The sequence below is a fragment of the Cervus elaphus genome, chromosome 8 (assembly GCF_910594005.1).
Source record: "Cervus elaphus chromosome 8, mCerEla1.1, whole genome shotgun sequence".
In the NCBI taxonomy this organism is placed as follows: domain Eukaryota; kingdom Metazoa; phylum Chordata; class Mammalia; order Artiodactyla; family Cervidae; genus Cervus; species Cervus elaphus.
The window spans coordinates 4,999,964-5,026,249 of NC_057822.1; the positions used below are offsets into that span (position 1 = coordinate 4,999,964).

The 26,286-nt window shown below is 59.0% G+C and overlaps 1 protein-coding gene across 15 annotated transcripts in view; it reads right to left on the minus strand.

Moving 5' to 3' along the window:
- LOC122698301 (RAP1 GTPase activating protein) overlaps positions 1-26,286 on the minus strand; it is a 68,226-nt gene that overhangs the window by 12,249 nt on the left and 29,691 nt on the right. For 13 of the 15 annotated variants that reach the window (XR_006342312.1, XR_006342310.1, XR_006342307.1 and 10 more), the window contains 12 exons: positions 17,586-17,679; positions 10,747-10,782; positions 9,736-9,783; positions 8,475-8,513; positions 7,735-7,920; positions 4,302-4,405; positions 3,949-4,027; positions 3,521-3,574; positions 2,055-2,138; positions 1,747-1,847; positions 1,480-1,609; positions 301-456 (listed from right to left, as the gene is read on the minus strand). Coding sequence is in view for 8 of the 15 variants with exons in the window: in XM_043909117.1 (XP_043765052.1) it covers positions 301-456; positions 1,480-1,609; positions 1,747-1,847; positions 2,055-2,138; positions 3,521-3,574; positions 3,949-4,027; positions 4,302-4,405; positions 7,735-7,920; positions 8,475-8,513; positions 9,736-9,783; positions 10,747-10,782; positions 17,586-17,679 (1,111 nt within the window). In the remaining 7 variants the exon portion in view is untranslated. Of the gene's footprint in view, positions 1-300; positions 457-1,479; positions 1,610-1,746; positions 1,848-2,054; positions 2,139-3,520; positions 3,575-3,948; positions 4,028-4,301; positions 4,406-7,734; positions 7,921-8,474; positions 8,514-9,735; positions 9,784-10,746; positions 10,783-13,494; positions 13,729-17,585; positions 17,680-21,546; positions 21,566-26,286 lie in introns of those variants that run through there. The other 2 variants (XR_006342311.1, XR_006342309.1) reach the window with 2 other exon arrangements.

The window sequence follows — 26,286 nt, forward strand, 5'->3', positions numbered from 1 at the left end:
CCATCCTTAGTCCTGAATTTGAGTGGTGAGGAGGGGTGGAGGGTCTCCGGGCTCATGAGGGCCGAGAGGAAGAGGAGACTAAAGGGCGGAGGAGGGTAAACAGCCTCTTTGAGGGGACGGACTTCAGGCAGCAGAGAGGGCGGGATGGGAATCCTCCGCCATCATCCGGGCAACAGCCGGGCTCAGAGCCCTCCGGAGAGCCCCCCTATTTAAACCTGTGAAAACCGAGGCTCGGAGAGGCCTTGCAGCAAGTGAGGAGGGGGCAGGGGGGTGCCCTCGGGAAGCTCCGAGATCACCCACCTTGTAGAGGGGCCCGTCGGGGCCCCCACCCTCGGCCTGCACCACCACGTAGGCGTGCAGGAAGTTGGACGCAATCATGTCCGGCACAAAAGGCGTGTTCTCATCTTGGAAGACCACAGCCACGATGTCGTTGCCAATGTGTCGCTTCCGCTGCAACTGAACACAGGGCCACAGCCTTTCAGCGCCTGGCAGGGGGCCCAGGGGGCTGGGGAGGGTGCCCGCTGGGGTGGAGGGGGGCTGGGGGTAGGCAGAGGGCACATCTAGGGAGCTTCCCCCCAGAAAAATGTGGTGAGAAACTGGTCTTAAAATTTTGTTTTCTTGGAATTCCGTGACAGAGGAGAACGCTGAGGCTGAGAGAGCAGGGTCTTCCAGTGACCTAGGGGACTTGAACCCAGGGCCCCAGGCCCTACCTCTCTGCCCTCCTCCTGTCTAAACACCCCACACATGGCCCCTCCTGAACAAGTTAAGTCCCACTCGGTATATATGACTTGCTAAAATGAACAGAGAATCTTATTCAAAGAAAATGAAAAGACATTAAGGGTAAGGAAGAAACGCTTCCATTTTTCTCCCATGACGCCCTCATTCGCCTGGGGTGGAGGCGTGGGGGTCACAGGGAGAAGGCAGGCAGCTCCCAGGAAGCTTAGGGCAAGGTGACAGATCTCTGAGTTCAGCTCGGGGAACGTGCCTTGGGCTTCCTCATCACCAGCCCTCTGCAGAAGGTGGGAGCCATTATTCTCCCCAGGAACACTCTGCCTCCCGCTCCCACCTCCTCTGCAGCCTAAAAGTCACTTGATCTTGAACGCTTTGCCTGACTCCCACCTCTGCCAAGTCTAAGTGCCCCCACGTAACCTGACAAAACCCTTCACTCCCGGTAAAAATCCTCACACTTACTGATCTCCTGCTCCATCAGTATCAGATACTGTGCTAGCCACTCTGTGTGCATCCTCTCACTTGGGCTCACCTGTGAGGTAGGTGCCATTATCATCCCCATTTCACAGATGTGGAAACTGAGGCTTCCACGGCATCACAGCCACTTTTCACCCTGCCCCCAACCAGAGGAGGCCACAAGTCGGGGGACCGGATCACTTCCCTCTCCCTATCCCAGGCCCCCCTGAGTCTGGTGTGGTGGACACTGAAGGGGCAGGTAGATGGGGCACAGGAGGACAGGCGGGAGGCTACCTGCTGGGCGTCCCCTTCTGTGTAGGGCAGCTTGGTGGACACGTGAAACATGATCTCCTTGTTGCGGAAGTTGCAGTACACAGACTCGGTCCCCGTCTGCCCGTGGGTCACGTCCAGGCCTCCTCGGAACCTGCCCCAGGCACCGCCCCCAGGCCACGGCTCAGTCTCCAGCCCCAGCCAGGCCTCGGTGGAGCCAGGATGGGGGCTCTGTCCCTGCCCAGAGGCATGGGTCAGATTCTCCTCTGCTTAACCCAACCCGGGGCTCACCCCTTGAAGTCCTGCAGTTTGACCTTCTGGCCCAGAAACTCGAGGAACTCCACGAAGGCGGGGCTCTCCTCGTTGGTGCTGAAGAGTTCTTCCTCGGAGGTCTGGGGGAGGGGCAGGCACGCAGAGGGCAGAGGTCATCGAGCTCGGGTGCCATCCCCCACTCACCCAGGAAGGCTGGAAGGGGGACCTCTGGCAGCCCCGGGGTTCCTGGGCTCGAGTCCCCAGGTAGGTGCTCTCCATGGCCAAGGTCTGAGGCCCCCGGTACGCGGGCAGATGGGCACGGGACGGGGAGGAGGAGGCCAGCACACCTGCCCGAGCTTCTGATAAATGACTCCGAACTTGAAGTTATTGCTGATAACATGCTCATCAAAGGTGACAATGAGGCGGGAGGCCTGCAGGGAAAGGGTGACGCATGAAACACACTGCTTTTATTTTTCTTTCTTTTTTTACTTTGTTATTTATATGTGCATATAGCCAATTAACAATGTTGTGACGGTTTCGGGTACACAGCGAAGCACCTCAGCCATACATATCCATGCATCCATTCTCCCCCAGACTCCCCTCCCATCCCGGCTGCCACGTAACACTGAGCAGGGTTCCCTATGCCGTACAGTAGGCCCTTGTCGGTTATCCATTTTAGATATAGCAGTGTGTACATGTCCTTCCCAGACTCCCTAACTATCCCTTCCCTCCATCCTTCCCCACTGGGAACCATAAGTTCATTCCCTTAAAGTCTGACACAATGCTTTTTCAAGTTGCTGTTTATGGCTCTATGGGCCTAGCACTGTGCCAGGCACTCCACACGCATCATCTCATCTTCTTGGAAAGGGTCCGTGAGGGACTCCTGCTACCCTCATTTCACAGATGAAGATGCTGAGGTTCCAAGAGCTTAAGGAACCGACTTAAGGTCTACAGCTGGCAGATGGCAGAGCTGGGGCTTGAACTCAGTTGGATTCCGAAGCCTAAGCTCATTGCTCCTGAGTTTTGCCCACGAGCTCCCGCCTCAACTCTGCTCTAACACCGGCCTGAAGTCCGGCTCTTCTGTGAAGCCATCTGATCGTTCTGGAACAGACCAAGTCCCTCCACTGTGCTGTGGAGCCTTGAGCAAGTTCCCCTCCTCACCTTGTCCTCTTCTGTACCTGGGAGGTGGGACCTGATCACTGAGACCCCGTCCTTCAGGGGACCTTTCCTGGACCACTCACTTCTCAGGGACCTCACCTTGCTGGGGAATTCAGTCAGAGCCACAGGCTGTACCTGTCTTTCAGGGTCCAGCTCTTTTGAGAAGCCCCCTGGCTTACTGAAGATGAAGCCCCTCTCCATCCCACATTTTCATAGTGTCTTCAGCACCCAGCAACAGAGCCGCAAGTGCAGCTGCCATCTGCTGGCTGGTACCTACGGAGGCGCCTGTGTTACCCTCTCCCCAGGTCCCCTCCGGAGTCAGAAGGCAAGGTCAGTGGAGCCTTGGCTCGGGAGCACAGATGACCCTTAGGAGGGTCCCCAAATGGCACTTGGGAATTTCCAGAGGTAACTGGAAGGCAGTTAGCTTCCAGGCAGACAGCACTGGGTTCAAATGTGGACTTCCTTATCTGGCGGGCATCCCTAGATAGGGCACCAAGCCTTTCTGGGCCTCTAGTTCCTCTTCTACAAACTGCGGACTCTGCAGGCTTGTTGTGAGGATTAAATGAGAGAACTTAGGGAAAGTGCCCTGCACACCGCAGGTGCCCGATCCATGCCCGATCCCCTAGTTACCCGCCCTCCCCAGGTCCAGCCATACCTTGGGGTACAGCACAGGATAGAATCGATCCACATTCACATCTTCACACACCAACTGCAGGAGGCGAGAAGGGAAGGTATGAGGATGGGGTATCTGGGCCTCCCGGGCCAAAGTCGGGTGGCAGGGGACAGCGGGACAACAGAGAGGCGTGCAGTTAAGGCGGAAGCAGACCTGGGGGCTCACTGTCACTCAGAATAAGGTAGGGAGAACTGGGGGCCCCTGTCTCCAAAAGGTGCCCTAAAGAGTGCCCCAAACACACAGCCAGCATGCAGGCATCAGGGGAACACAGAAGGGGCAGGACTCCAGAGACAGGCCACAGCACCCAGGCCAGGATCTGGGGCTAAAGCTGAGGGTCTGCAGGGCCCAGCCCAGCTCTGGGCCCACGGGGGTTGCTCGCAGAGCTCCGCCCGACAGAGCAGAGACCTCACCTTTGCCATCTGGACCACGTTGGGGAACTCAGTGAGACAGGAGATGGGGATGACGTCATGGTATGTCCGGCACTTGGTCCTGGGAGAAGAAAACCCACACTGAGGGGTGAGGAAGGGGGAAAGGGAGACGGGAGCCCCGCCCCAGCCAGTAAGACCAGGAGGGGCAGACCTCCGGGAGGTCCAGAGGGGAGGAGGGGCCAGGCCTGGCTCAGGCGCGGACTTGCTGTGCAGCTTCAGGAAAATCGCTGGCCCTCTCTGGGCCTCCATGAGGGGAACAGGTAAACTAAGACAGGCTCGCAGACCCCGAGTCCACGGCCCTCCCAGCTGCCGCAGGCCCCCCGCCCCGCCCTCACCTGAGCAGCAGCCGCAGATGTTCCTGGTCCCCGATGACATCGTACTTGAGTGAGAAGACAAGGTGGCCCAGGGCGGTGTCCAGCGAGTAGTAGTTAAAGTGCTCCTGGGGGGGACGGGGGCCAAGGGGGCGAGCGAGGCTGAGCCTGAGGCTTCCAGAACCCGGCCAGAAGGCCAGCTCACCCCTGGGCGGGGGCCCCTCCCCAGGCAGCAGGTGCCCGGGCTGACAGCACACTCTGCCTCAGACAGTGCATATGTGTGAGTCGCTCAGCGTGTCCGACTCTGCAAACCCCGTGGACTGTAGCCCGCCAGGCTCCTCTGTCCATGGGATTCTCCAGGCAAGAACACTAGAGTCGGTTGCCCTTTCCTTCTCCAGGGGATCTTCCCCACCCAGGGATCAAACCTGGGTCTCCTGCATTGCATGCAGATTCTTTACCTTCTGAGCCACCAGGGAAGCTCTCAAAGAGACCTGCATTTAAATCCCAGCTTTGCTGCTGGCCAGCAGGGCAACCTGAGAAGGTCACCTTCCCTTCTGTGCCTCCGTTTCCTAGTCTATAAAATGGGAGTGAGGCCAGCTACCTTGTGGGAAGGCGGCAGGGGCTGGAAGAGACAGGGCCCGAAGCAGAGAAGGGGTTCCCGAATGTCTGGAGTAACCTTGGCTCTCTGAGTTCTCAGCAAAGTCAGGACCACGTCTGCACACACAGGGCATCTCCCAGCCCCTGCCCTTCTCCGAGGTGGGCACACAGTGTCTGTGTGTGCGTGTGTCTGTGTGTGCACACACATGCGCTCAGGCATGTCCGACTCTTTTGCGACCCCCTGGACTGTAGGCCGCCAGTCTCCACTGTCCATGGTATTTCCCAGGCAAGAATACTGGAGTGGGTTGCCATTTCCTACCCCATGGGATCTTCCAGACCCAGGGATTGAACCTGTGTCCCTTTCGTCTCCTGCACTGGCAGGCGGGTTCTTTACCACGGCACCATCTGGGAAGCCCACACAGTAGGTGCTCAATAAAAACATGGGTTGACTGACTGTTCAACCCATAGCTCTGTGGCCCCCGAAGCCAGGACCCGTGAGAATCAGGAAATGAACCATCATGAACACACTGGGCGGCTGACCCGGCCGGTTCCTACCCTCCCGCCGCCGTACCTGGGAAGCCAGGAGGTTGGGAAGAAATACTCCCCAGGGCCCAGGGCAGGCACCCCGGAGAGCAGGGCAGGGCTGGCACCTGCAGGTGGGGAGGCCCCAAGGCCACGGGCTGGGGTGCCAGATTTTACCCCACGTGACCCTGCGTTCTCCTGCCAGCTTGGCTCCTCAGCCACGCCCGCCCCAGGAGTCATCATTGAGGAAGGAAGTCCTATTTAAATATAAACAGCTGCACTCAAAGGGCAGGAGGAAAAACATGCAAGGGCCAGGGGATGGACCCTACACATCCACAGCTCAGGGGCAGTCTGTGGGGACCTGGGGCAGAGACCCCCCAGTTCTGCTGGGGCACAGAGTAATGGAACCCCCCCAGTGCTTGGCACCATCTGCGAAAAGGGAGAGGCAGGCACTTGGCAAGGAGGGCTACACCGAAGTCCTCAGGGTGGGGAGATTTCCCCAGACCGCCCCCTCCCCCGGCCAGGGCCCGAGAAGCCCAAGGAGAGTAGGCTCAGGGTCCCAGGGGGTCAAGGCCAAAGTCACCCTAACCTCTGCCAGGACGGGGCCCACCTGTCATTATACCTCCTCCAGGAACCCCCAACCTGTACCCCCTCCAGTCCTCTGGTGCTCACGGCTCCACCTTCATGGCGAGTGGTCACTCACCGCTGTCACTCATCACTGCGCCAGCAAACTCCTCTGAGTGCCAACTGTGTGCTCGGCCCACACAGCCCCCCAGGTCCCACCAACTAAGAGCCTCTGGACAGTGGGCTCCTGGGGTGCAGGTCGCCCTCCACTCATGGGTGGAATCCCCTGCCCGGTTCTGGGTTTGTCCCCAGGCAATAGCTCCTGAACCCGAGCCTGCTGGTTTGGTTCCGGTCACCCTTTCTCCCCACTTTAGCACCCATACCCACCAGCATCAGGCCAACGCCCTGGACCCAGACTCAGTACACGCAGCTCCTCAACACCTCAGAGAGCTGTGCCTCCTTCCCGCATGTGCACAAACACACACACACACATGCATGTGTGCGAGTGTCAGGAACGTGACCATGTGTGTGCGTGCACGCTAAGTCGCTTTAATTGTGTCTGACTCTTTGCGATGCTATAGACTGAGGCCTGCCAGGCTCCTCTGTCCATGGGATTCTCCAGGCGAGAATACCAGAGTGGGTTGCCACGCCCTCCTCCAGGGGATCTTCCCAACCCAGGGATCGAACCTGCGTCTCTAGTGTCTCCTATATCGTCAGGCGGGTTCTTTACCACTAGCGCCACCTGGGAAGCCAGACTCTTCCCACAGCACGGCTTAATGGAAGGTCAGCCAGAGCGAGGTCCAGCTCCGAGCTCAGTAATTGTGTGACCTGAACCGATTCACTTTACCTCTGAGCCTCTTGTTTCCTCTTCTGGAAAAATCAGGACAGTCCTGATGCCACAGAGTTAATCATGAAGATGTAATAACAGTTAACATTTTACTGAGTACCTACTATGGGCCAAGCATGGTTCTCGATGCTTCACATGTGCTTTTATCATCCTTATTTTTATAGATGAGGAAACAGGCTCAGGAAGGTTAAACAACTTGCCCAAGGTCACGCCATGAATTAACGGAGGAGTCGAGAAGCGCCCCCGGGGTCACGAGACTGCGGAGCCCACGCAACATTCCGCCACCTCACTTGTAACTGATGGTACCTGGAATGTGGTCCCGGCCTGTGACCTCCTCCCCAGCTCCCGCTGCCTCGTCCAGCAGCGTCCGCCTAGGAGCTGGGTGATACTAGCACACACTGTCTGGGGCAGCGTCCCGGATCTGGGGCGGGTGGTGGCGTAGGGGTTGCCCCCGTCTGGGTCACCCCACGGCATTACCATCTCCCCACCTCAAGCTGCCTGAGCGCACGGCCTGGGTCTGCTTTGTCTGCTGCTGCATCGCTGGTGCCCAGAACCGGACCGGGCACCCAGCTGGTGCTCATCACTTGCTCACCGAGCACTTGCTTGGCGCCAGAGGCCTTTCTGCACGCCTCACAAATATCATCGTGTTGAAGGCACAAGGTGGGAATCACCACCCTCTGTTTGTACAGATGAAGAAACCAAGGCACACAGAGGGGAAAGCGCCTTGCCCAGGGCCCCACGTACTTAGAGGCAGACTCTGCTAACCAGACGCCATCACACTGCCTTGGTGCCATCCGTGTTTGCTGATTGAATGAGTGAATCCACGACGCATGCTCCCTGGACTCCCGGGACGGCTGGCCGGCCCAGCCTCCACCCCCAGGGCTGGGCTCTGACCCCCTCCCCACCCAGCCCAGCGGGCCACCCCACCTTGCCAAGAAAGTGCTTCCGGTAGAGGCGGGCGGTGTGGTTGCACTCCAGCTTCACCTTGGTCGTGGGCGACTGCAGAGGCTCCGTCTCTGGGATGCTGGTGATTTCGTGATTGGTGCCTTCAATCCAGTAGCCCCCAAACTGGGGCAGCAGGATCAGGGGGAAGGGCCCTTCTCGGCCCAGGACCTGAAGGAGCACTCAGCTGAGGGCCACTCACCCGGCACCTCGGTGGAGGCCCTTAGGACACCCCCCAACTCGGACCCAGAGCCACTTCTGCCACAGCTGAGGGATACCAGGGGACAGCCCGGAGCCTCTGAGGGTCCCAGGGCTCACACCCCGAGCCCCCTCCCATCTATCTGGATGGCCAGAAAGTTTGTTCAGGTTTTTACAGACAATGGGATGGAAAAAACCCAAATGAACTTTTCGGCCAAACCAAACCAATTTTTTCCTGCAACCCTTTTCCCCCCCCTGCAGGCCCCAACCCAGACACACACAGCCTCGGAGGATGGGGGTGTGGGGACAGGTAGAGCCGGGGGCCAAGAGGCTGGCCGAGAGGCAGACACCTAAGGGTTCGAATGGGCTCTGAAGTCTTGGGCCTGTAAACAGAGGCTCCGGCACCCACAGCAAGGCCTGCAGTCAGGCTCGTGAGGCGGAGGAGGACCCGGGTGTCCGGACTCCCTGCGAGAGCGTCTCCAGGGCTGAGGGTGGAGACGGGCCCTGTGGGGTCTCCGGCTGCTTACCTCGTGGACGCTCGGGTATGGAATGTAGTCCTCCTCCGTCTGCAAAACAGGGCAGGGCAGAGGTCACCCTTTTCCTCTAGCCTCCCCAGGACGCCCGTGGTTCCGCCAGCACCACCCACCCCGGCCCCCAGGCGGGAGGAGTGGATGGGGCTGTATTCCCACCTCCCCATCTCACGGTGGGGGGCTGGGGGGTGGCCCCACGAGGCAGGGGCTGGGGCAGGCCGAGCTCACGGAGTGCTGGCAGGATCTTCTGGGACCCCTCTGCCTGGGGAAAAGGAGGCTCACTGCCTCCCCAGGAGACACACCTCGGGGCCGGTGGGCCTCAGTGCATGGGAATGGCTTGGGGGGCTGGTTACACAGACCACTGTGCCCCACCCCCAGAGTTTCCGAGGCTGTGGGTCTGGGTGGAGCCCAAGAATTTACATGCCAACCTGCCCTCCGGCTGACGCTGATACTGCTGGTCTGAGGACCACACCTTGAGCAGCCTGGCTCTGGACAAAGCATGAGCCTTGTGCCCAGGAAAGCCCTCATCCCCGCAGCCCCGGGCCCACTCCTGCAGGAGCCACCGGTCTTCTTGGAGGGCAGGGGTCCCCAGTCACCCACCACAGAGCTCGATACCTATCAGGAGGGGCCTGCATCCCCCACGCCAAGAAAATTCTGAGTCTAAAGAAACTCCATAGGTGCCTTTCAGTCCTGAGTGTCCTGGCAGTCTCCTCTGGAGGGGCCACCCCCTCCCCATCTCTTGCCCCCCACCCCCCCAGCCTTCCCAGGCAGGAGCTACAAGGCATGGGGGAAGCACACGCCTCCTGGGTCCTGGGCGTGCATCTTCCTGCAACTGCTCATTGTAGCTGGCTTCAAGGAAAACCTCTTATAGCAGGCTGCCGTGAGGGATGGGGCTTCAGTTCTGGGAAGGGGGAAGCCTGGAGAGGCAGCGGAGTACAGCGGGTGAGGAGGAGTGGAATCAGGGCCCCAGGTCTATAGCAAGCAAGGATTTCTCCGCATCTCGGCCTCCCAGAGCGCAGGGACTAGGTGTGCCAGGCTTCCCCCTTGGCCTTAGCACCTGGCCAGCATTGAGACCGCTCCAGGAAAGGATGCTGGGTTCTCCTGGGCTGGCTGCTTCACTGGGCCATCACTTCTCCCACTCCTAGAAAGGGGGCCTGCCTCCCCCGTCCCCATCCCCTTCCATCCCCAAGCCCTTGGGAGCGTGCTGCTCAGCCAACCGCCCCCAGAAAGGTGGAGTGGGACCAGCATCCAGACCTACTTTGAGGGGTGGTGGGAAGGAGCATCGCTGTTCATCCATCCTGCTTCCCTGCAAAGAGAAGGCAGCACAGCCATCACGGCCCTGCCGTGCCCAGCGCAGGGCTGCTCCCCGCTGCAGGCAGCACCCCCTCCAGGTAGATGGTGATGTGGGGGCGGGGTAGGGGTGGGCGCTCCCAGGGCAGCGTGCTGGGTACCCAGGCCTCCGGCTGGCCTCAGAAGAGCAGGCCCTCCTAGAAGGCCCTGGGGCTGAGGGAGGCGGGCAGCAGCTGGGGGCGCTGGCCGCTGCGGGGAGTGGGGGCAGGGCTGATGCAGGAGCTGGGGAGGGAGGCGCCGTGTCTACACAGATGCACGCTGAGAAGTCGCAAAAGAGGAAGGAGAGCGCGGAGGGAGGGAGAGAAGGAGGGGGAGAGGGAGAAAACTCAGAGGCAGAGAAACAGAAAGATGGCGGGGGACAGGGTCTGAAGGGTGAAGGCAAGCTCCCGAGCTTTGTTCAAGTCCCCTGCCCACACCTCCCAACACCGACCCGAGCCAAACAGCCGGCAAGGGGCCTGGAAGATCAGAGCGGAGGAGCGGAGGGGGCAGGCAGAGGGGGTGGGGGCCGCCCTCCCCGGAACCTGCAGCCCAGCCTCTGGTTGGCCCGTGCCCTCTTCCCGCTCCACATGGGGGTCCTACAGAGCCTGCGATGCTCTTGGGAGACAGGCGATGCTCTATGTAGGTGGGGGTGGGTTGAGGGGCTGACTCCGGCCGCCTCCACAGGAATAGGAGCTGGGGAGACCAAGTGGGGCCTGGGCCCGGGGTCAGCCAGGAAGCCGGGCGTTAGCAGTGCCCGGCCTCCCTTCTGACCCCGACGGGGAGCTCTGGATGTCACTGTCTCCTCCCGGCACGGCCAGCAAGAGCTCCCAGGCCAGTCCTCAGAGCGATGTCGGGCTGAAGATATAGCAAGGACCGACCCCCCAGCCCCAGCCCAGCCCCCTCTGTGGCTCCCCAGAACAGGCTTCAGAGCCCACCTCACCTGCATCTTTTCAATCATCTCAAACAGATCTGTGTTCTGCAAGAGATGGGGAGAGCAGGTCAGTGCTGGGGTGGCCCCGCAGACCCCGCAAGTCCCCAAGGCGTCTCCACCCACCCCAGCCGTCCTGGTCCTCCAACTCTGACCAATCCTGGGGACCTGTCCGAGCAGCAAGAGGGACCCAAAGGGACACCGTTTAGGCTGGGGCTCTGCGCCACGGACTGGCGGAGTCTGACCAGCTGCCCAGGGTCGTCCACCCAGAGCCCAGGACCCTCACCAGGCAGCCCCCCGCAACTGATGCTCTGCCCCAAAGGAGGGCCTCAGACAAGAGGGCCGTGACCTTTAGGGAGAGACACACCGCAAGAGTGGCAGTGCTAGGATCAGCCCACGAGCCCCTCAGAGGAGCCCCAGGTCGCAGCTCCAGAGATGAACCCAGCTGGGATCCTGGGGAGGGTTGGTGGTTCCACCCACCTCTGGAAGGAGGACCCCACTCTCCCCACCAAGCAGTGTGGGCCTGGGGGCTGTCGGGGGGCGGGGGGGCCAAGAGAGGATGCTGAGCAGTCCGGCTGGCCCAATACCTGCGTGTGAGTGTACACATACCCTCCCCTACCTGTGTGTGAGTGCACACACACTCTCCCCTACCTGCATGTGCGTGCACACACACCCCCTCCTCCCTCTCACACGGCCGCCGGGCTCTCTCGAGGCCAGCCTGGGCACACACGGGGTTAATCCAGCCATCTGCCAGCTGTGCTTGGCAGCTTCGGCTTCTCCAGCGCCAACTCCCTACGAGCCTTCCTGGAAGGCGGCATCCTTGCTGGCTGGCGGGGCTGGGGGCTGGGCCTGGGAAGCCCCCGGAGTCTCTAGGAGGGCGCCCCTCCCCCAGCACCTTCAAGGCCTCAATTCAGTCAGCTCCTGCTGCCCAGTGGGGGCACCCCAGAGCTCACACACACGTGTGCCGTGGGGTTGTGCACCAGGAAGCACATACGCCCTCTTTCTCTCTCTCTCTGGATCAAACACACACAGGCCTACACACCAATATTTAAACACAGTCTCACTGTACCAAAGAAAGCAAACACACAGAAACCCACATGCACAAATCCACCAGGTCTGTGTACAGTGCTTCTCAGACTCAGAGCTACACACGAACATACACACACGCATATCAGTGTCCTATGTTGCACAACAGCACGCTCCCTCACACACACAGAGGTCCATGTCCCCCAGGAGCCACACACACAGAGGCAAACCCACCCCTGTGTTTTGCTGTGCTTGATTTTAGTCGCTCAGTCCTGTCCAACTCTTTGCAGACCCCATGGACTATAGCCCACCAGGCTCCTCTGTCCATGGGATTTCTCAGGTGAGAATACTGGAGCGGGTTGGGTTGCCATTTCCGTCTCCAGGGGATCTTCCCCACCCAGGGATCGAACTCGAGTGGCCTCCTGCAGTGGCAGGTGGGTTCTTTACCACTGAGCCCCCTGGGAAGCCCTACCCACATGAAAATCTGTGCAACTGCACCAGTAATTGACATAAAGCTACACAGACACCACACGACCGCTCTCAAGACTGTGTGTTGAGAGACACAATAACACGTGCTTGCAGACACAGGCAGGCATGTTCATGGAAGTGGAGCCACAGAGCCCCACCCCCACCCACAAGCTCGCCCTCCCCAACAGAGTCACACACTCCGTGTAAAAGACACGACAGACTTGATGCCACAGCACTCTGAGAAAAAGGGGGAAAAAAGCATGCAATAACTAGGGGAGTGCTTAAGTGCCAAGGATGAGGGGCTTGGGTCTGAACCCCCCTCCCACCCACACATAGACAGAGCTCTGTGAAAGATCACGAGACACGGACACCCCACGTGCACCTCACTGTGAGGCCTGCCCACAGAAATGCCCACCCTGGAAAATGCACAATAGGTGTCCCTAGGAGATGGGTGACCCCCGGCCCTCACGGCCACACCCGACACTTGGGAGCTTGGGAGAGACAATTGCACAGGCAGTGATGGTGGAGACCACAGACACACAGTCCCGGCAGACAAACACGCCTGTCGACCAACACCTTGTACAACAAGCAGCATGTGTTATACCTTGGAAAACAACAGCAGTTGTGTGCCCGAATGAGCCACACAGCCTCAATCCAGCACAGGCCCAGCGCTGGCCATTCCAGAGCACCTGTGTCCTCCAGGACACCCCACTTGGGGTGACCTCACCAGGAGCAGGCGCCGGGAGTCTCACCACCTAACACCTAACACATGTCACCTGTCACCCAGAGCGAGTAGCAACAAGTGACACCACGGATACAGCCTCACTCATGCACCAGACGCCCTGACACCGGGAAGGCTGGGAGCCAAGCGGCCCAGGGACACCAAGCAGTTACATGGTGACATTCAGACCCCTCGCTAAGGGGGGGAGGGGACGGATGAAGTGGTCCCAGGGCTAGCGCGTGCACACACACACACACACACACACACACACACACACACACACACACACACGGAGTGCCCCTCTAGCCCAGAGCCACGGCACCATCACGGGCACTCTGTTGTTTAGGCAGCTGGGGGCCTGGGACCCCAGGGCAGGGGTGTGCCCCATGGCCGCGGTGGCCGGGTGTCAGCCCAGAAGCGAACACACCCTCCATGACGGAGCCTCGCACACCCGCCCTGCCCGGGACAGAGCCCGCCGGGCTGCGAAGAAGTTGGGCCGAACCGTCTCTCAGGGGACACCCCTCGGCCTTCGCCCCGGTCCTCACCTGCCAGCCGGCCCCTGCAGGCAACGATCCCCTCCGGGGACGGCCGGGGGGCGCCAAGGGCCGCGGCTGCGCCATCCCGAGCCCGGCCCGGCCCCGGCCCCCCGACCCCGGCGTCGCTCCCACTGGCCCGGCCGGCTCCGGCCCGCGCGAGCCGCGCCTGAGTCCCTGCAGCGCCGAGCTCTGCGCTCGCGGCTTCGGGCTCCGGCGGCGCGCTGCCTGCGCTGGGCTCGCTCGGCGGCCGGGCCGTGAGGGGGCGGGGCGCCAGGTACGGGCGGCGCGGGGACGGGGCGGGGCTTCGGGCATCCGGGGCGGGGACACGGGAGGCCCCGCCCCGCACGGGCCCAGGACACTGCGCCTGCGCGCTCTCGCCGGCGCCCGAGCGGACACCGGAGCACCCGGTCTGTCCGGTGCGTCCCTACTTGGCCTCCACTAACGTCCTTCTTCTAACCCCTCTTAACCCAGTCCATCCTAAAGGAAATCAGTCCTGAATATTCATTGGAAGGACTGATGCTGAAGCTGAAACTCCAATACTTTGGCCACCTGATGCAAAGAACTGACTCACTAGAAAAGACCCTGATGCTGGGAAGGATTGAAGGCGGGAGGAGAAGGGGAGGACAGAGGATGAGATGGTTGGATGGCATCATCGACTCCATGGACACGACTTTGAGTAAATTCTGGGAGGTGGTGATGGACAGGGAGGCCTGGCGTGCTGCAGTCCATGGGGTTGCAAAGAGTCAGACACGACTGAGCGACTGAACTTAACCTCCTCTGGGTACCGTGCCTCAGGGCCTCAGAGATGGGCTTCTTGGGCTGGGCTTTGAAGTCAGGAAGGAAGCAGCGGGGATGAGAGGCTTAGCTTGGAGACAGAGGGGTTTTCTTGAGCATCTGCTTAATGTTGGACCCTTTGCAAGTCTGATCCTCTCCCCACAACTCAAGAGGTAGGAGTGTCATCCCCATTTTACAGAAGAGAAAACTGATTCCAAGAGATAACATTTGCTCAAGGTCACACAGCTAGGAAAAGGCAGAACTAGGAATCTACCTCCCTCCCCACCAATACCTGACAGAGGCAAACTGGTACCCTGGCTTCCCCAGGCCCCAGGCCCATACCTGTCCTTTACTGCCCCTGACCCTAGGAGAGGGCAGGAACAGGGGCTGCCAAGGCCCCATGCATGGAGGGGACTTCAGGATCTGTGGGTTCTAGCTCTGCCCTTGCTACACCTTGCCAGGTTGCCTTGAGTGAGTCCCTGCCCACCTCTGTAGGCCTCAGCTTCCCCATCTGCAAAATACAAGGCCTCCGCAGGCCCTTCCAGCTGACCCTGCATTGTGTCTGCCGCTCTGAGTGGGGGCAGGGCCGCAGCACCCCCTCCCCAGACAGATGCTGGGAAAGCAGTAATTGCTTCCTGAGTTGTGGCCAAGTCAACACCAGCTGCTTCGGATCCTACAGGGCAGGGCTGCCCACCAGCTCAATACCCCACCTCTCTTCAGCTTCCTGAAGGAGTTGTTGGCAGCTACCCACCACTCTCCATCTCAGGGCCAGGGCTCCTGGAAGGAAGGTACTGCACCTTCCTTTCCCCCAGACCTGGCCATGGATCAGGCTGGAGCCCAGGAAGCCGGCGGGAACCCTGGAGATGTGTGTTCCAGACACGGTGTAGCTTTGTTTTTAATAATTAACAGCAGCAAATATTGATTTATGCAGGCACTTTCAGGCCTGAGCGCTTCCGGGCACCCATCAAAATGCAGCCAGAGAAACATTCATTCCCACACGGGGAGGAGGCAAGAGCTACCTGCATCAGTGGAGACGTGTGTGTGCCAGGAGTGGAGACTGCGTACATGTGTGCCTGCAACTGTGTGTGTATGTGACTCTGAGAGCAGATGTGACTGTGTGTTCGTGGACATCCTAGGTGTGTCTGTACACGTGTATCTGTATATACATGCATGTGTACACATGCAAGTCTGAATACATCTGCAGACATGCGGATGTGCCCATGTATGTAGGTGTGGGTAGGCTGTATATGTAAACAGATGCAGAGTTCTAAATCCTTGAGTAGAAAAACCCCTACAAGGGAACAGGGTAGGGGTGCCTTGGGTAGCTCTGTGTCTATACCAATGCGGCTTCCCAGTGAGAGAGAGATGTCCCTTCTGGGTGTTTTCTCCTGCCCTGGGAACATAATGAGGGTCATCATCACTCAACTTCCTGATTGCAACTTTCCAAGATTACTTTCACAGTCATTACCCTTTTGCAAGCGGGCCTGATGGGTAGAGAAGAAACTGTCCCCTTTATTTTATAGACGAGAACCTGAGGCCCAGGGAGGGGCAGGGCTTTGCCCATTGATGCACAGAGGTCACCTGCTCCTCGGACTGGCTCCGCCATCAACATTATTAATGTGAGCAGAGCCAGGAGAGGGGGACGGAGAACGTGTCACAGACCTGGGACCCTTCACCCCTCCCTGGTTTGCTGGGGACCCAGATGGATCACTCAGTCTCTCTGGGCCTCGGCTTCCTTTCCTGTCAAAGGAGAACAATCCATCGACTGTGTCTTGATCCTGGGGTGGCCGTGGGCTGTGGGACGGGACGGTCTGGAGCCTGCAGCCATCTGAGCCTGTGTTGGCACAAATGGAGGCTTCCAGCCGAATTGGGCAAGAGGCCAGAGCTAACCTGAGCAGGCAGGACTCAGGGAGAGGGGCTCCACTGACCCTCATGTTTCTGATGGGAACACTGAGGCGCAGGGAGGCGAAGTGAACCCAGGCCTCCTGCCGGATGCTTACGGAGACAAGGACTGGGAACCTCACTTCTGAACCCAGCTGCCATGGAGTCGCTCCCTTCCAAGTCCCAGGATCCACACGGCCCAGTCTTGGGCTGTTGCCCAGGCATAGACAGCAGGAGAGGATCTCAAGGTCCCCCTGAAATAGTCCCTAGGACCTACACTTGGACCCCCTTGGAGGTGGTGATCCCCCAAAAGTACACTATTCCTTGGCCATACACCCCTCCTGGCCCTTGTTCCAGGTCAGAGTTCTGGGCGAGAAGCTTGGCATATCCTGCGTCTGCTATTTATTGGCTGTGTGACCTTGGGAAAACCACTTTACCTCTCTGGGCATCTGGATCCTTATCTCGAGAATGCCTACCACCCACAGTTTGATGACAGGACTGAGAAGCATGATATCTATGGACATGCTTTAGGATCTCAAAAGTGAACTACAAAAGTGAGAGCTTATTACCCTCTGCACTAGAAATGCCACCAGACCAGGCACTCTGGTCAGATAACATGAGTTCTGGTCCTGGACCCATCACATCCTACCTGTGTGTCTTTGAGCAAGTAACTTAACCTCTCTGAGTCTCGATTTTCTCATCTGCAAAATGGGACTAAGAAGAGTACTAATATAAGTCCACAGTAGTTATAGTTTGAGGACAAAACGAGATCCTGCATGCAAAACATTAAGAACCCACCTAGCCTGTAGTAAACCTCAGTAAATGCTAGCGGTTATTACTGGTATTGGACACCCTGCAGAAGTTGTTTAGTTATCTATCTCCTAACCAGACCATGGCTCCTTGAGGGCAGGGTCAGTGTCAGATCGATTTCTGGCACCTCAGCACCCAGCAGAAAGTTGACACAGGTCATGTGCCGGGCAAACATTTGATTTCGACGATAACAAGGATAGCCTCATTTACAGGCTTTTACTCTGTGCCAGATATTACGCACAGTGTTTTATCATCCCTTTTTCACACTTTCACCCACTCCACAGGGCTACTTACTCTGGGAAGCAGCCCTGTGAAGTGGGATACTCTCATTACACCCGAGTTACAGATGAGGAAATGGATGGTGATGTTGATAATGAAGATAAGGAAGAAGAGCTGTTTGGCCAGTTTATTCCCAGCTGTTTGGCCCCCCCAACCTTGCTACAGACCCTGGTTCAACCTCTGAGACTGTGTTAGGTCCACCAGGGGTGAGGGGTGGTATCCCCTTGGGGGGCTAAACTCCAAGCCGCATGGACCCAAACATTTTACCTCTGCACAACAGTCACTGTTAGATAGATATCTCCTGGCCCTGGGTGAGGGTCCTCCAGACCGGGGGCCTTTGGGAAGCTAGCACCTACCTTTGGGTAGAATGAAGCAGTCTGGGAGGGGACTGAGTCCACTCTTGGCGGGTCTAGTGCCTGAGGGAAGCGCTGGTTCTGCCCATCACTCCTCCTGGAAGAGAAGAAGAGTCTGAGGTCAGGGAGGGCCCCAGGTTGGGAGATCTGTGAACTTTGGGAGGAAGAGTCATTCTCAGAACTGGGGGATGTTAGGGGGACAGATTTCAAGAAAGAGGGGAACCTGGGTTCCCCAGCAGGCAGGAGGTGACCAGGGCTTCCAACATTCCCCAGAGATCAGAGATATGGACAAAGTGTCCCTGTAAACACTCCATTAGGCCTCCCTAACCCGTACTCCAGCCAAGAGGATGTCCACAGCCCATTCTAAAGATGGGAAGACTGAGGCAGGGGTTGGGGGTTACTGAAAAGGGCTGAGCCCTGACCTCTGGACTAAGCAAGGTATACCCATCCCTGAGCCTTTAGGGAGACAGTAGCCTTCAGGCTGAAAAGCCACCTGGGCCATTGCTATTATCAATGACAATAACAACAACAGACACTCACTGGGCCGACAATGTGCCAGGCCCCCTGCCAAGCCCCTCTTTCAGGCCCGAGGGCACAAGACTTGTCATCACACTGGTATTCCCAGTTTACAGGGGAGGACACAGAGGTATGCAGAGGTCACACAGCGGGTCAGTGGCCGAACCAGCATCTGTGTGATGCTTGACCGACTCCAAGCCCAGACTCTCTGCCCACACCCGCACCCTCCCGAGGAAAGGTAGCAGGTCTGGTGAGGGTGAAGTCAGCTCCTGTTACCCGAGAGAGCCTGCCGACGAGGCCGCCTCTGGGGTCAAGGGGAGGAAGTGCCCAGTGGTTGCCGGGATCCAGGTGGCTCAGGGCTGGGCAAGCAGGCCCGGCTTCCACCCACCGCCGAGGGCCACCCTGACGTGGCGGCTGCCCCACCCCAGTCCCTGAACCAAGGCTGGTTCCTGGGAGGGTGAGTCATTCAGCCCACGGCCCCGCTTGAGTCAGGGCTGGGACTGCCACGCCCCAAGAGGGGAAGGGACTGTGGAAACCGGGCCCAGGAAGGAGACCCTGAGAAAGCTCTGAGTCCCCTCCCGGCTCACCTGGGCCCAGCTACGCAGGGAGAAAGGCTCAGAGGGCCTGTCCACAGCCCCGGTGGGCTAGCATCTTTTCCGGGGGGCCCACATGGGCAGTCTTGACGCAGAGGACAGATGTGGTGGCGGTGACATTTGAGGCCCGTGACATCGTTGTAGGGGAGACAGTCCCAGGCACTTACCTGCTGCGTGACCTTAAACCTATGATGTGCTCCTCTCAGCCTTGGTTTCCAGAAAAAAAAAAAAAAAATTGCATCCTACAGCCTGGGCAGCTAGAAGGTGTTCACTCAATGAATTCTTTCTTTGGCATTCATTCATTCGTGGTAAACTCTGCCTTCCCACATCAGGGTCTCATTAAGTATTTGTTAAACGGATGAGTGGGTGAATGAGTGAATGTTGGCAGTAGGAAGGCATTAAAGGTTTGTGAGAGAGAATGGCCTCCGCACGGGTTTCTGTAGATCACAAGGCCCGGTGACGTGGGGAGAGACTGGGAAGTGGGGGTGGGTGGAGAGAGGCCTGCAGAAATGGTCCAGACACATTCCACTGAGGCTGCCACGGGGACCCTACAGACAGACTGAGTGCCTGGAACTGTGTCAGGCATATTACATCCTCACTGCTCTGCAGGGAGGTCGACATTACTTATCCCTCCCTTTTTTATATGTACTTTTTTTTTGGCTGCGTTGGGTCTGAGTGGCAGTGCACAGGATCCTCAATCTTCCTTGCAGCATGCGGTATCTTTAGGGTGTCATGCAAACTCTTAGTTGCGGCATGTGGGATCTAGCTCCCTGACCAAGGATTGAACACCCCCTCTGCATTGGGCGCGTGAAGCCTTAGCCACTAAACCACCAAGGGTTTGTAAACCAAAAGGGGTTTGTAAAAAAAAAAAACAACCCTTTTTTACAGATGGAAGAACTAAAGCTCAGAGAAATGAAGCCACATCGCTGAGCAGGTGACAGAGCCAGAATTTAAAGCCCATGCCCTAGACCGATCAGGGCCAGTGCCAGCAGGATGGACAGCAGAACCTGGAAGTTCGAGAGTTGAAGCCAGGGGATGCTGGGTCCCCTTGACCGTGAGGACCACTGTGCTGGGAGCTCTGGCTGCCGAGGGGAGGTGTCTGCCCATGACTGAGTTAGTCCGATGCTCTCCTTCTGTCTGATGCTTCCCACACTCCGAGGCTCCGGCTGTGGCCACTGCCGGTCAGCCCGGCAGCAGCTCCCTAACACGCTCCTCTTCTAGCGCCGGCCTCAGTTCCCCGTGTCCCGCTGCCACTCTCGCTCAGGACTGCTCACGCTGGCACAGTCCTCGGTGAGTCTCTCAAGGCAGGCGGGCTCTAGCTTCTGCCGGAGCCCCTCAGCTCTCCGCTTCCTGGCAGGCCTGAGTCTCCCCCTCACTGGCAACTCCTCCACCTACAAGGTCACTGCCGAGGCCGTAAGATGCCGGGCCCAGGAGGGCCTCTGGGATGAGGATGGAGCAGGAGGTCTGAGGCTCTCGGCCCTGCCTGCCCCCACCCGTCCCAGCCCTGCAGGGATTCAAAGACCATAAAAACCAAAGCCATAGCCTCCCTGTGTCTTCCGTGATTTTTCTTAATCCTCGCAGCTCCCTGAAGAGGCAGGTGCTCAAAAACTACCTGCCTTTTTATTATTTTTTTTAATATTTATTTTATTTACGTGGCTGCTCCAGGTCTCAGTTGCAGCACACGGGACCTTTAGTTGCGGCCCGTGGGATCTAGTCCCCTGACCCAGAGATTGAACCCCGGCCCCCTGCGCTGGGAGTGTGGAGTCGTAACCACTGGATCACCAGGAAAGTCCCCCAAACTACCTGCTTCGCACCACAAGGAAACTGAGGTTCATAAAGGATGCACTAGTGTGCCCAAGGTCATACAGTTAATGAGGCAGAACAGGCATTTGAACCCAGGCTTGTCACTCCAGAGCCAAGGATCTGGACTTCGGCGCATGGGCGACCAGGCCTGTGGACCCAGCAGGTTGTGTCAGTGAAGGAAGAGGAACAGTAACAATAGTGACGGCAGCCAGTGCCGATACAGGACGAACGGTGCAGACCCTGCTGAAACGGCTTCACTCGTATCCCCTCATTTAATCCTCATCTTTCAGAGGAGGCAACTGAGACACGGAGGTTAAGCAGCAGGTCCGAGGTCAGGCTGATGCTAAGTGAAATACAGAGGATCCGAACCCCTGAACCTCGGATTGAGATGCTGCCCTCATGCTCCACTATACTATCAGCCCACCCCAGTGCTCTTGCCTGGAGAATTCCAGGGACAGAGGAGCCCGGTGAGCTGCAGTCCATGGCGTTGCAAACAGTCAGACACGATTGAGCGACCAGCACAGTCGCTCATAGTAAACAGCCGTTGCTCAATAAATACCTTTGGAGAAATGAATAAACCCAGCCGCTTGCCTCCCTTCTGCCGGCCTGATGCTTCCTCCTCCTCCTCTCATCCTTCCTCACCTCTCACACACTCCTTCCCCACCTTCCCAGCCCACCCTTCCTTCTCCTCTGCCTGTGATCTCTGCATTCCTCCTTCTGTCTGGTCGTTCTCCTCCCTCTCATGACCCTGAATCTCTCTGTCCTCCCCTCGCCCTCCCATCGCACCCTTGTCTCCTCCTGGTCTCCATCGTTTTGTTCACATGCAGCCCCCAGTCTCTGCCCCTCCCTACTTCTCTGGAACCTTCCTGACCCTATGGCCTGGCTCAGTTTATTTTTTATTTATTCTTTAATTTTTTGACCATGCCACATGGCATGTGGGATCTTAGTTCCCCAGCCAGGGACTGAACCTGTGCCCCTTGCAGTGGGAGCACAGCGTCTTAACCACTGAGCTGCCAGGGAAGTCCCCCTGGCTCAGCTTAAAAAGGCTTTACCTTCCTCCCACACACGCAGCGGCTGGGAGGCGCCCGGGGCTGGCGGGGGACACGGGGAACTCGCCCCACTTCTCCTTTCTCCCGGCCAGGACCGCAGTCACATCTGCACAGCGCTCTGCAGTTTGCACAGGCGCTGTCTCAAGCCCCACGGCAGCTTTGTGAGGTTGCACTACTATCAGCCTTCTTCCAGATAAGAAAACTGAGGCTCGGAGAGGTTAAGGGGCAAGCCCAAGGTCACACCGGGGAAAGGGCAGCGCCAGGGTTTCCTCTAGCTCAGGCTTCTGCTGCTGCTCGCAAGGCAGGCTGTCCCCAGGGACTGGGCAAGTCACCAGCCCCCAGCGGCCCTCCCATCGCAGCCCCTGGTTCCGGCCGCCGCCAAGCACCTTCCCGCTCCAATCCTGGCCTGTCTGGCCTGGACACCTGCCTGCAGGGACAGGACATTACTGGACACAGTAACAGGCGGGAGCCAGAAAGGAGATGACTTGCCCAAGGTCACACAGAGAGCCGGAGCCAGCCTGGAGTCCGGGCCAGGTACCTTCCGGGGTCACCTTCAGGCCCTACAGGCGTGTGGCCTGCAGCCAGCTGGCTCCGGCTCCCCTCCCCCTCGGCGTGCCCGTCTCCCCCTTCGAAAGGGTGCGGCGGGCTCCCAGGCGGGATGGGCCAGGCCGGAAGCCTGCCGACAGCTCCCGGGTTTCTTGGCAACTGTCACTGCACCGCCTCCCCCTCCCTTATCTCCACGTCGAGGTAACAATAATAACTGCGGTGTCGTGAGTGCAGCTCTCTGTACTTTTCAAAAGCCGTCTTTATCTGCTCACGCCTGGGAGTCTCAAGCGGAACTGGAGAGGGAGATAAGGCAGTCACTAGGATCCTCCACTCCCAGAAGGGTAAACTGAGGCTCAGAGAGGTTAAACAACCATTTGGAAGTCACCCAGCAAGGCGGGAGGAGCTGGGGAGCCAGAACCAGGCCGCCCCCAGTCCAGGGCCCCAGATGCTGCACTGGGCTGGGGCAGGGGTGCGTTTTAGGGCGGAATCCACACACTGCGAAACTCAGGTCAGACTCAGAGTGACCGGGGAGATGGGGGAGGCGGAGGACAGGGGACTAGATGCTGCCCTGGTCGCTTCCCACCTGTTAACCAGCTGGAGAGCTGGGGTGGGGTGGGGGGCAGGGGGTCCTGTCTTTTTCTTTGACCTATAAAATGAGAGAGGATGTAGCCACCTCCTAAGCCACAGATTAGAGTAAGCCCGGCAGAAGTAGTGGTATTATTATTATTATTATTATTAGACACTGTCGCAGACAGCCCCGCCCTACGGGGCACCAGAGAGGTGGCTGGGGTATCTGGTGAGGAGGACTTGGCCCTTCGGACATCCAGCAAGAACTGCCCCAAATGGAGCCCCCTGCACCCCCCATGGTGGGCCTGGCCCCTGCGGACTCGCCCAGCCTCATCCCCACACACCCCCACTTCCTGCCCTCACCTGGCTGGGCTGCATGCAGCTTTTAAGGACAAGCCACGCCGCTTCCCGCTTCCCACCACCGAGCCTCTGCACAGGCTTCACCCTTTGCCAGGAGCTCCTTTTTCCTTCTTTTCCGCCTGATAAACTATCCAGGCTTTAAAATTCAGTTGATGATACAGGTGAGTCTATTTGTAGGTTCAGGGCAAGAGTAGAAACACAGATGCAGAGAACGGACGCCCGTGGACACACGGGTCCCACATGGGAGGGGGGACAGGTTGGGAGAACGCACTGACATGCACATCCACCACGTGTAAAACGGAGAGCTGGTGGAAAGCTGCTGAAGGGAACAGGGAGCCCAACCGGGGCTGCAATGACCTGGGGGTGGGGGTGTGGCTTGTGAAGGGTGGGAGGGAGGTTCACAAGGATATACCTACCGGACTGAGGCCACTGTACTGCAGAAATGAACACAACACTGCAGAGCAATTATACTCCAATACAAAATAATAATCATAAATGGAAAAAATAATTCAAGGGACAGTTTGGTGGTCAGAACAGGTGACACACGACCCCCCAGACGGGAGGCCTGTGACAGGGAGCCACGCAGGGGCTGGACAGCACGCACAGAAGCTGGGAAGCTGCACTTGGGGGGGCTTTGCGGGGGCAGAAGAGGGGCTCAGCCAGCTAAGAACATTCAGCCAAGATGGGTTTGCGGGGGGGCTAGGGGCTGGGGCCTAAGGAGCCCAGGACAGCCCATCACTGATGACCGGAGGTCAGGGTTCCCTGGGTCCCCCTGTGTCCATGAGATCCGCTGGTTCCACCAACCTGGCGACACACGTGGGGGGCGAGGGGACGGGGAAAGGGGCAGAAGTCACAGTGAGGACAGGTGCAGAGGGCTCCCCCTGCAGACCCTCAGTCCTCTGAGACAGGGCCCTCGGGAGGGGGCCCGCCAGGCGGCCTGTCCCCCAGTCACAGAATCAGGTCTGAGGGACTCTAATCTCTCAAAACCAGAGATTAGAGGCCACCCTGGAACTGCCCCCGCCCCCGGGGGCCACAGAGGCCCATTGTCTGCAGAGCTCAACCATCCTGCACTGCTTGCCCCTGGCCCTGCCAAAGGTGCCAGGGAAGGTGGCCAGAGGCAGCCGTGGGCGAGTTTCTGAGAGGCTGGCCCACTCCACCGGAAGCCCCTTGGGGGGGTGGTGGAGGGGGTGGGGGACGCAGACGTGGCTGCTCCTGGATAACCTCTCCCCAGGCACCTCTGACCTCAGCCGGGACTCAGGAGGGTGCGTCGAGGGCAGGGGGAATGGGGCGGGGCGGGGGGTTGGGGAGCCAAGCTCTTCGATGCCCGATTATCCTTACAACAACCCGGATGGAGGCTGGCATCGTTACACCAAGTCAGCGATGAGAAAGCGCAGGCTAGGCGAGGTTGACAGATGGGCTGGGGTCTCACGGCCGCCCGGGGGCAGGAGGAGAGGACCTGAGGCTCCAGGCAGGGCCCTGGGGGAGCAGGAAGGTGGAGCGGGGGGCCCCCACCCCAGCTCCAAGCTGGCTGAGCGCCGAGACACCCGGATCCCGGAGCTGCGCCAGGCAGTGGCCTCCCAAGCAAACAACAGGTTGGCAGCCTTGAGAGGAGAGGAGGTCACAGGACGGGCCCCCACGCCGGGGCAGAGCACCCGGGAGCCAGGCCTCCCATCCGCCAGCTGCCCGCCGGCGCCGCCCCGGCCCAGGTGGCCCGAGGCCCGCCGTGGCCCAAAGCCTGACCCTCTGCCTGCCCAGACTGGCTCCTCCCTCGAGCCAGGGGGCCTCCTCCTGCTCCAGAATAACAACATCTGCTCGACCAGCGCCTTACAGTTTACAGGCTTCCTTTCCTCCTGACCCTCTTGACAGCCTCACAAGGGACCGGAGGCAGGGAACGTTACCTCCATTCTGCACGGGGCAGAGGCGATGAGTTGCCCGAGGTGTCACCCCTGAAGCCCCAACCCAGCTGCTCGCCTCCTTGCCCATGGGGGCACGGGACAGCTGAGCGGTGGGCCGCCCTTAGCTGCCAGGGGAAGAGTGCCCGTGCCCGCCTCCCTCCATGCCCTTGGCCAGCCTCTGCTTCCCCCGGGGCGGGACGGGGCGGGGGCGGGGGGGGTTCGTCCGCTCGCTCGTCACCCTCCACCCCGTGTGCTCTGCATTCCAGTGCTTACTCACTCCCTCGGGACTCCTGTCCTGACGCCTGCTCCCGGCCAGACAATGGTGCCGGGCGTGGGTGGGCCAGCCTCCCCCACCTCAAAGCAAAGCCCGGTGACACCGCCCAGAGCTGTTCTCTGCTCTGCGGCCTCGGCCTCCCTGCTCGGACGCTGCACCCTGCAGAGGGGAGGCCCTGTCAGATCCCACCCTCTCCCTCCTAGCCAACGGGTTTAGCCGCCTCATGGGCTCCAGGCTGCTGTGGGGGGGAAGCTGAGTATACAGCAGGTGTCAATACATCACCAATAAGCTCCTGGCAGAGAGACAGCATCACCTCAGAGGTGTGGGCTCTGGAGTCAGACTGCCTGGGTTTGTATCCTAGCTCTGCCACTTAACAGCTTGTGTGTGGGGGGGGTGCTTCCCTGGTGGTCCAGGAGCCAGGACTCCATGCTCCCAACACAGGGGGCCCAGGTTTGATCCCTGGTCGGGGAACTGGATCCCACACACCGCATCTAAGAACAGGTGCAGCCAAATAAATAAATAAAACAGCAACAGCTATGGGACCTGGGCAAGTTACTGAACCTCTCTGAGCCTCAGTTTCCTCATCTATAATATGGGGATAACAGCAGTGTCTGCCCCCAAGCACTGACGTGAGGGTTACATGAGATCATACGTGTAAAGTATGTAGACATTCACCACAAGAACCTTCTCACCTTCCCGTCTCTCTTCCTTTTATCCCTTCCTCTGTAGGCTGCTGAGGGCTGAGACAGGGCTCCTGGATGAAAGTTGGGAGATGGGAGACGAGGGTCCAACGTGAGAACTAACGCAGTGTAAGGTAGTGAGCGCCCTGTCAAGCAAAGGCAGGCAGGAATGTAGGGGGAGATTCCAAAGTACGGGAACCGGAGGAGTAAGGGGGGCACAGGGCTTCACTAGAGGACCTGCCAGGCGCCTGCCACGTGCGGAATCGAGTCCTCTTGACTCTCCGGCCTGTGGTCAAGGGCAGAGGTGGTGGATACATTCTTTCAAGGAAATGGACTTCCCCGGGTCTCCCGGGGCACGTGGATTGCCTGCCACTCCCATTAAAGATAAAAATGTGCACCCACTCCACTTCTAGGCATTTAT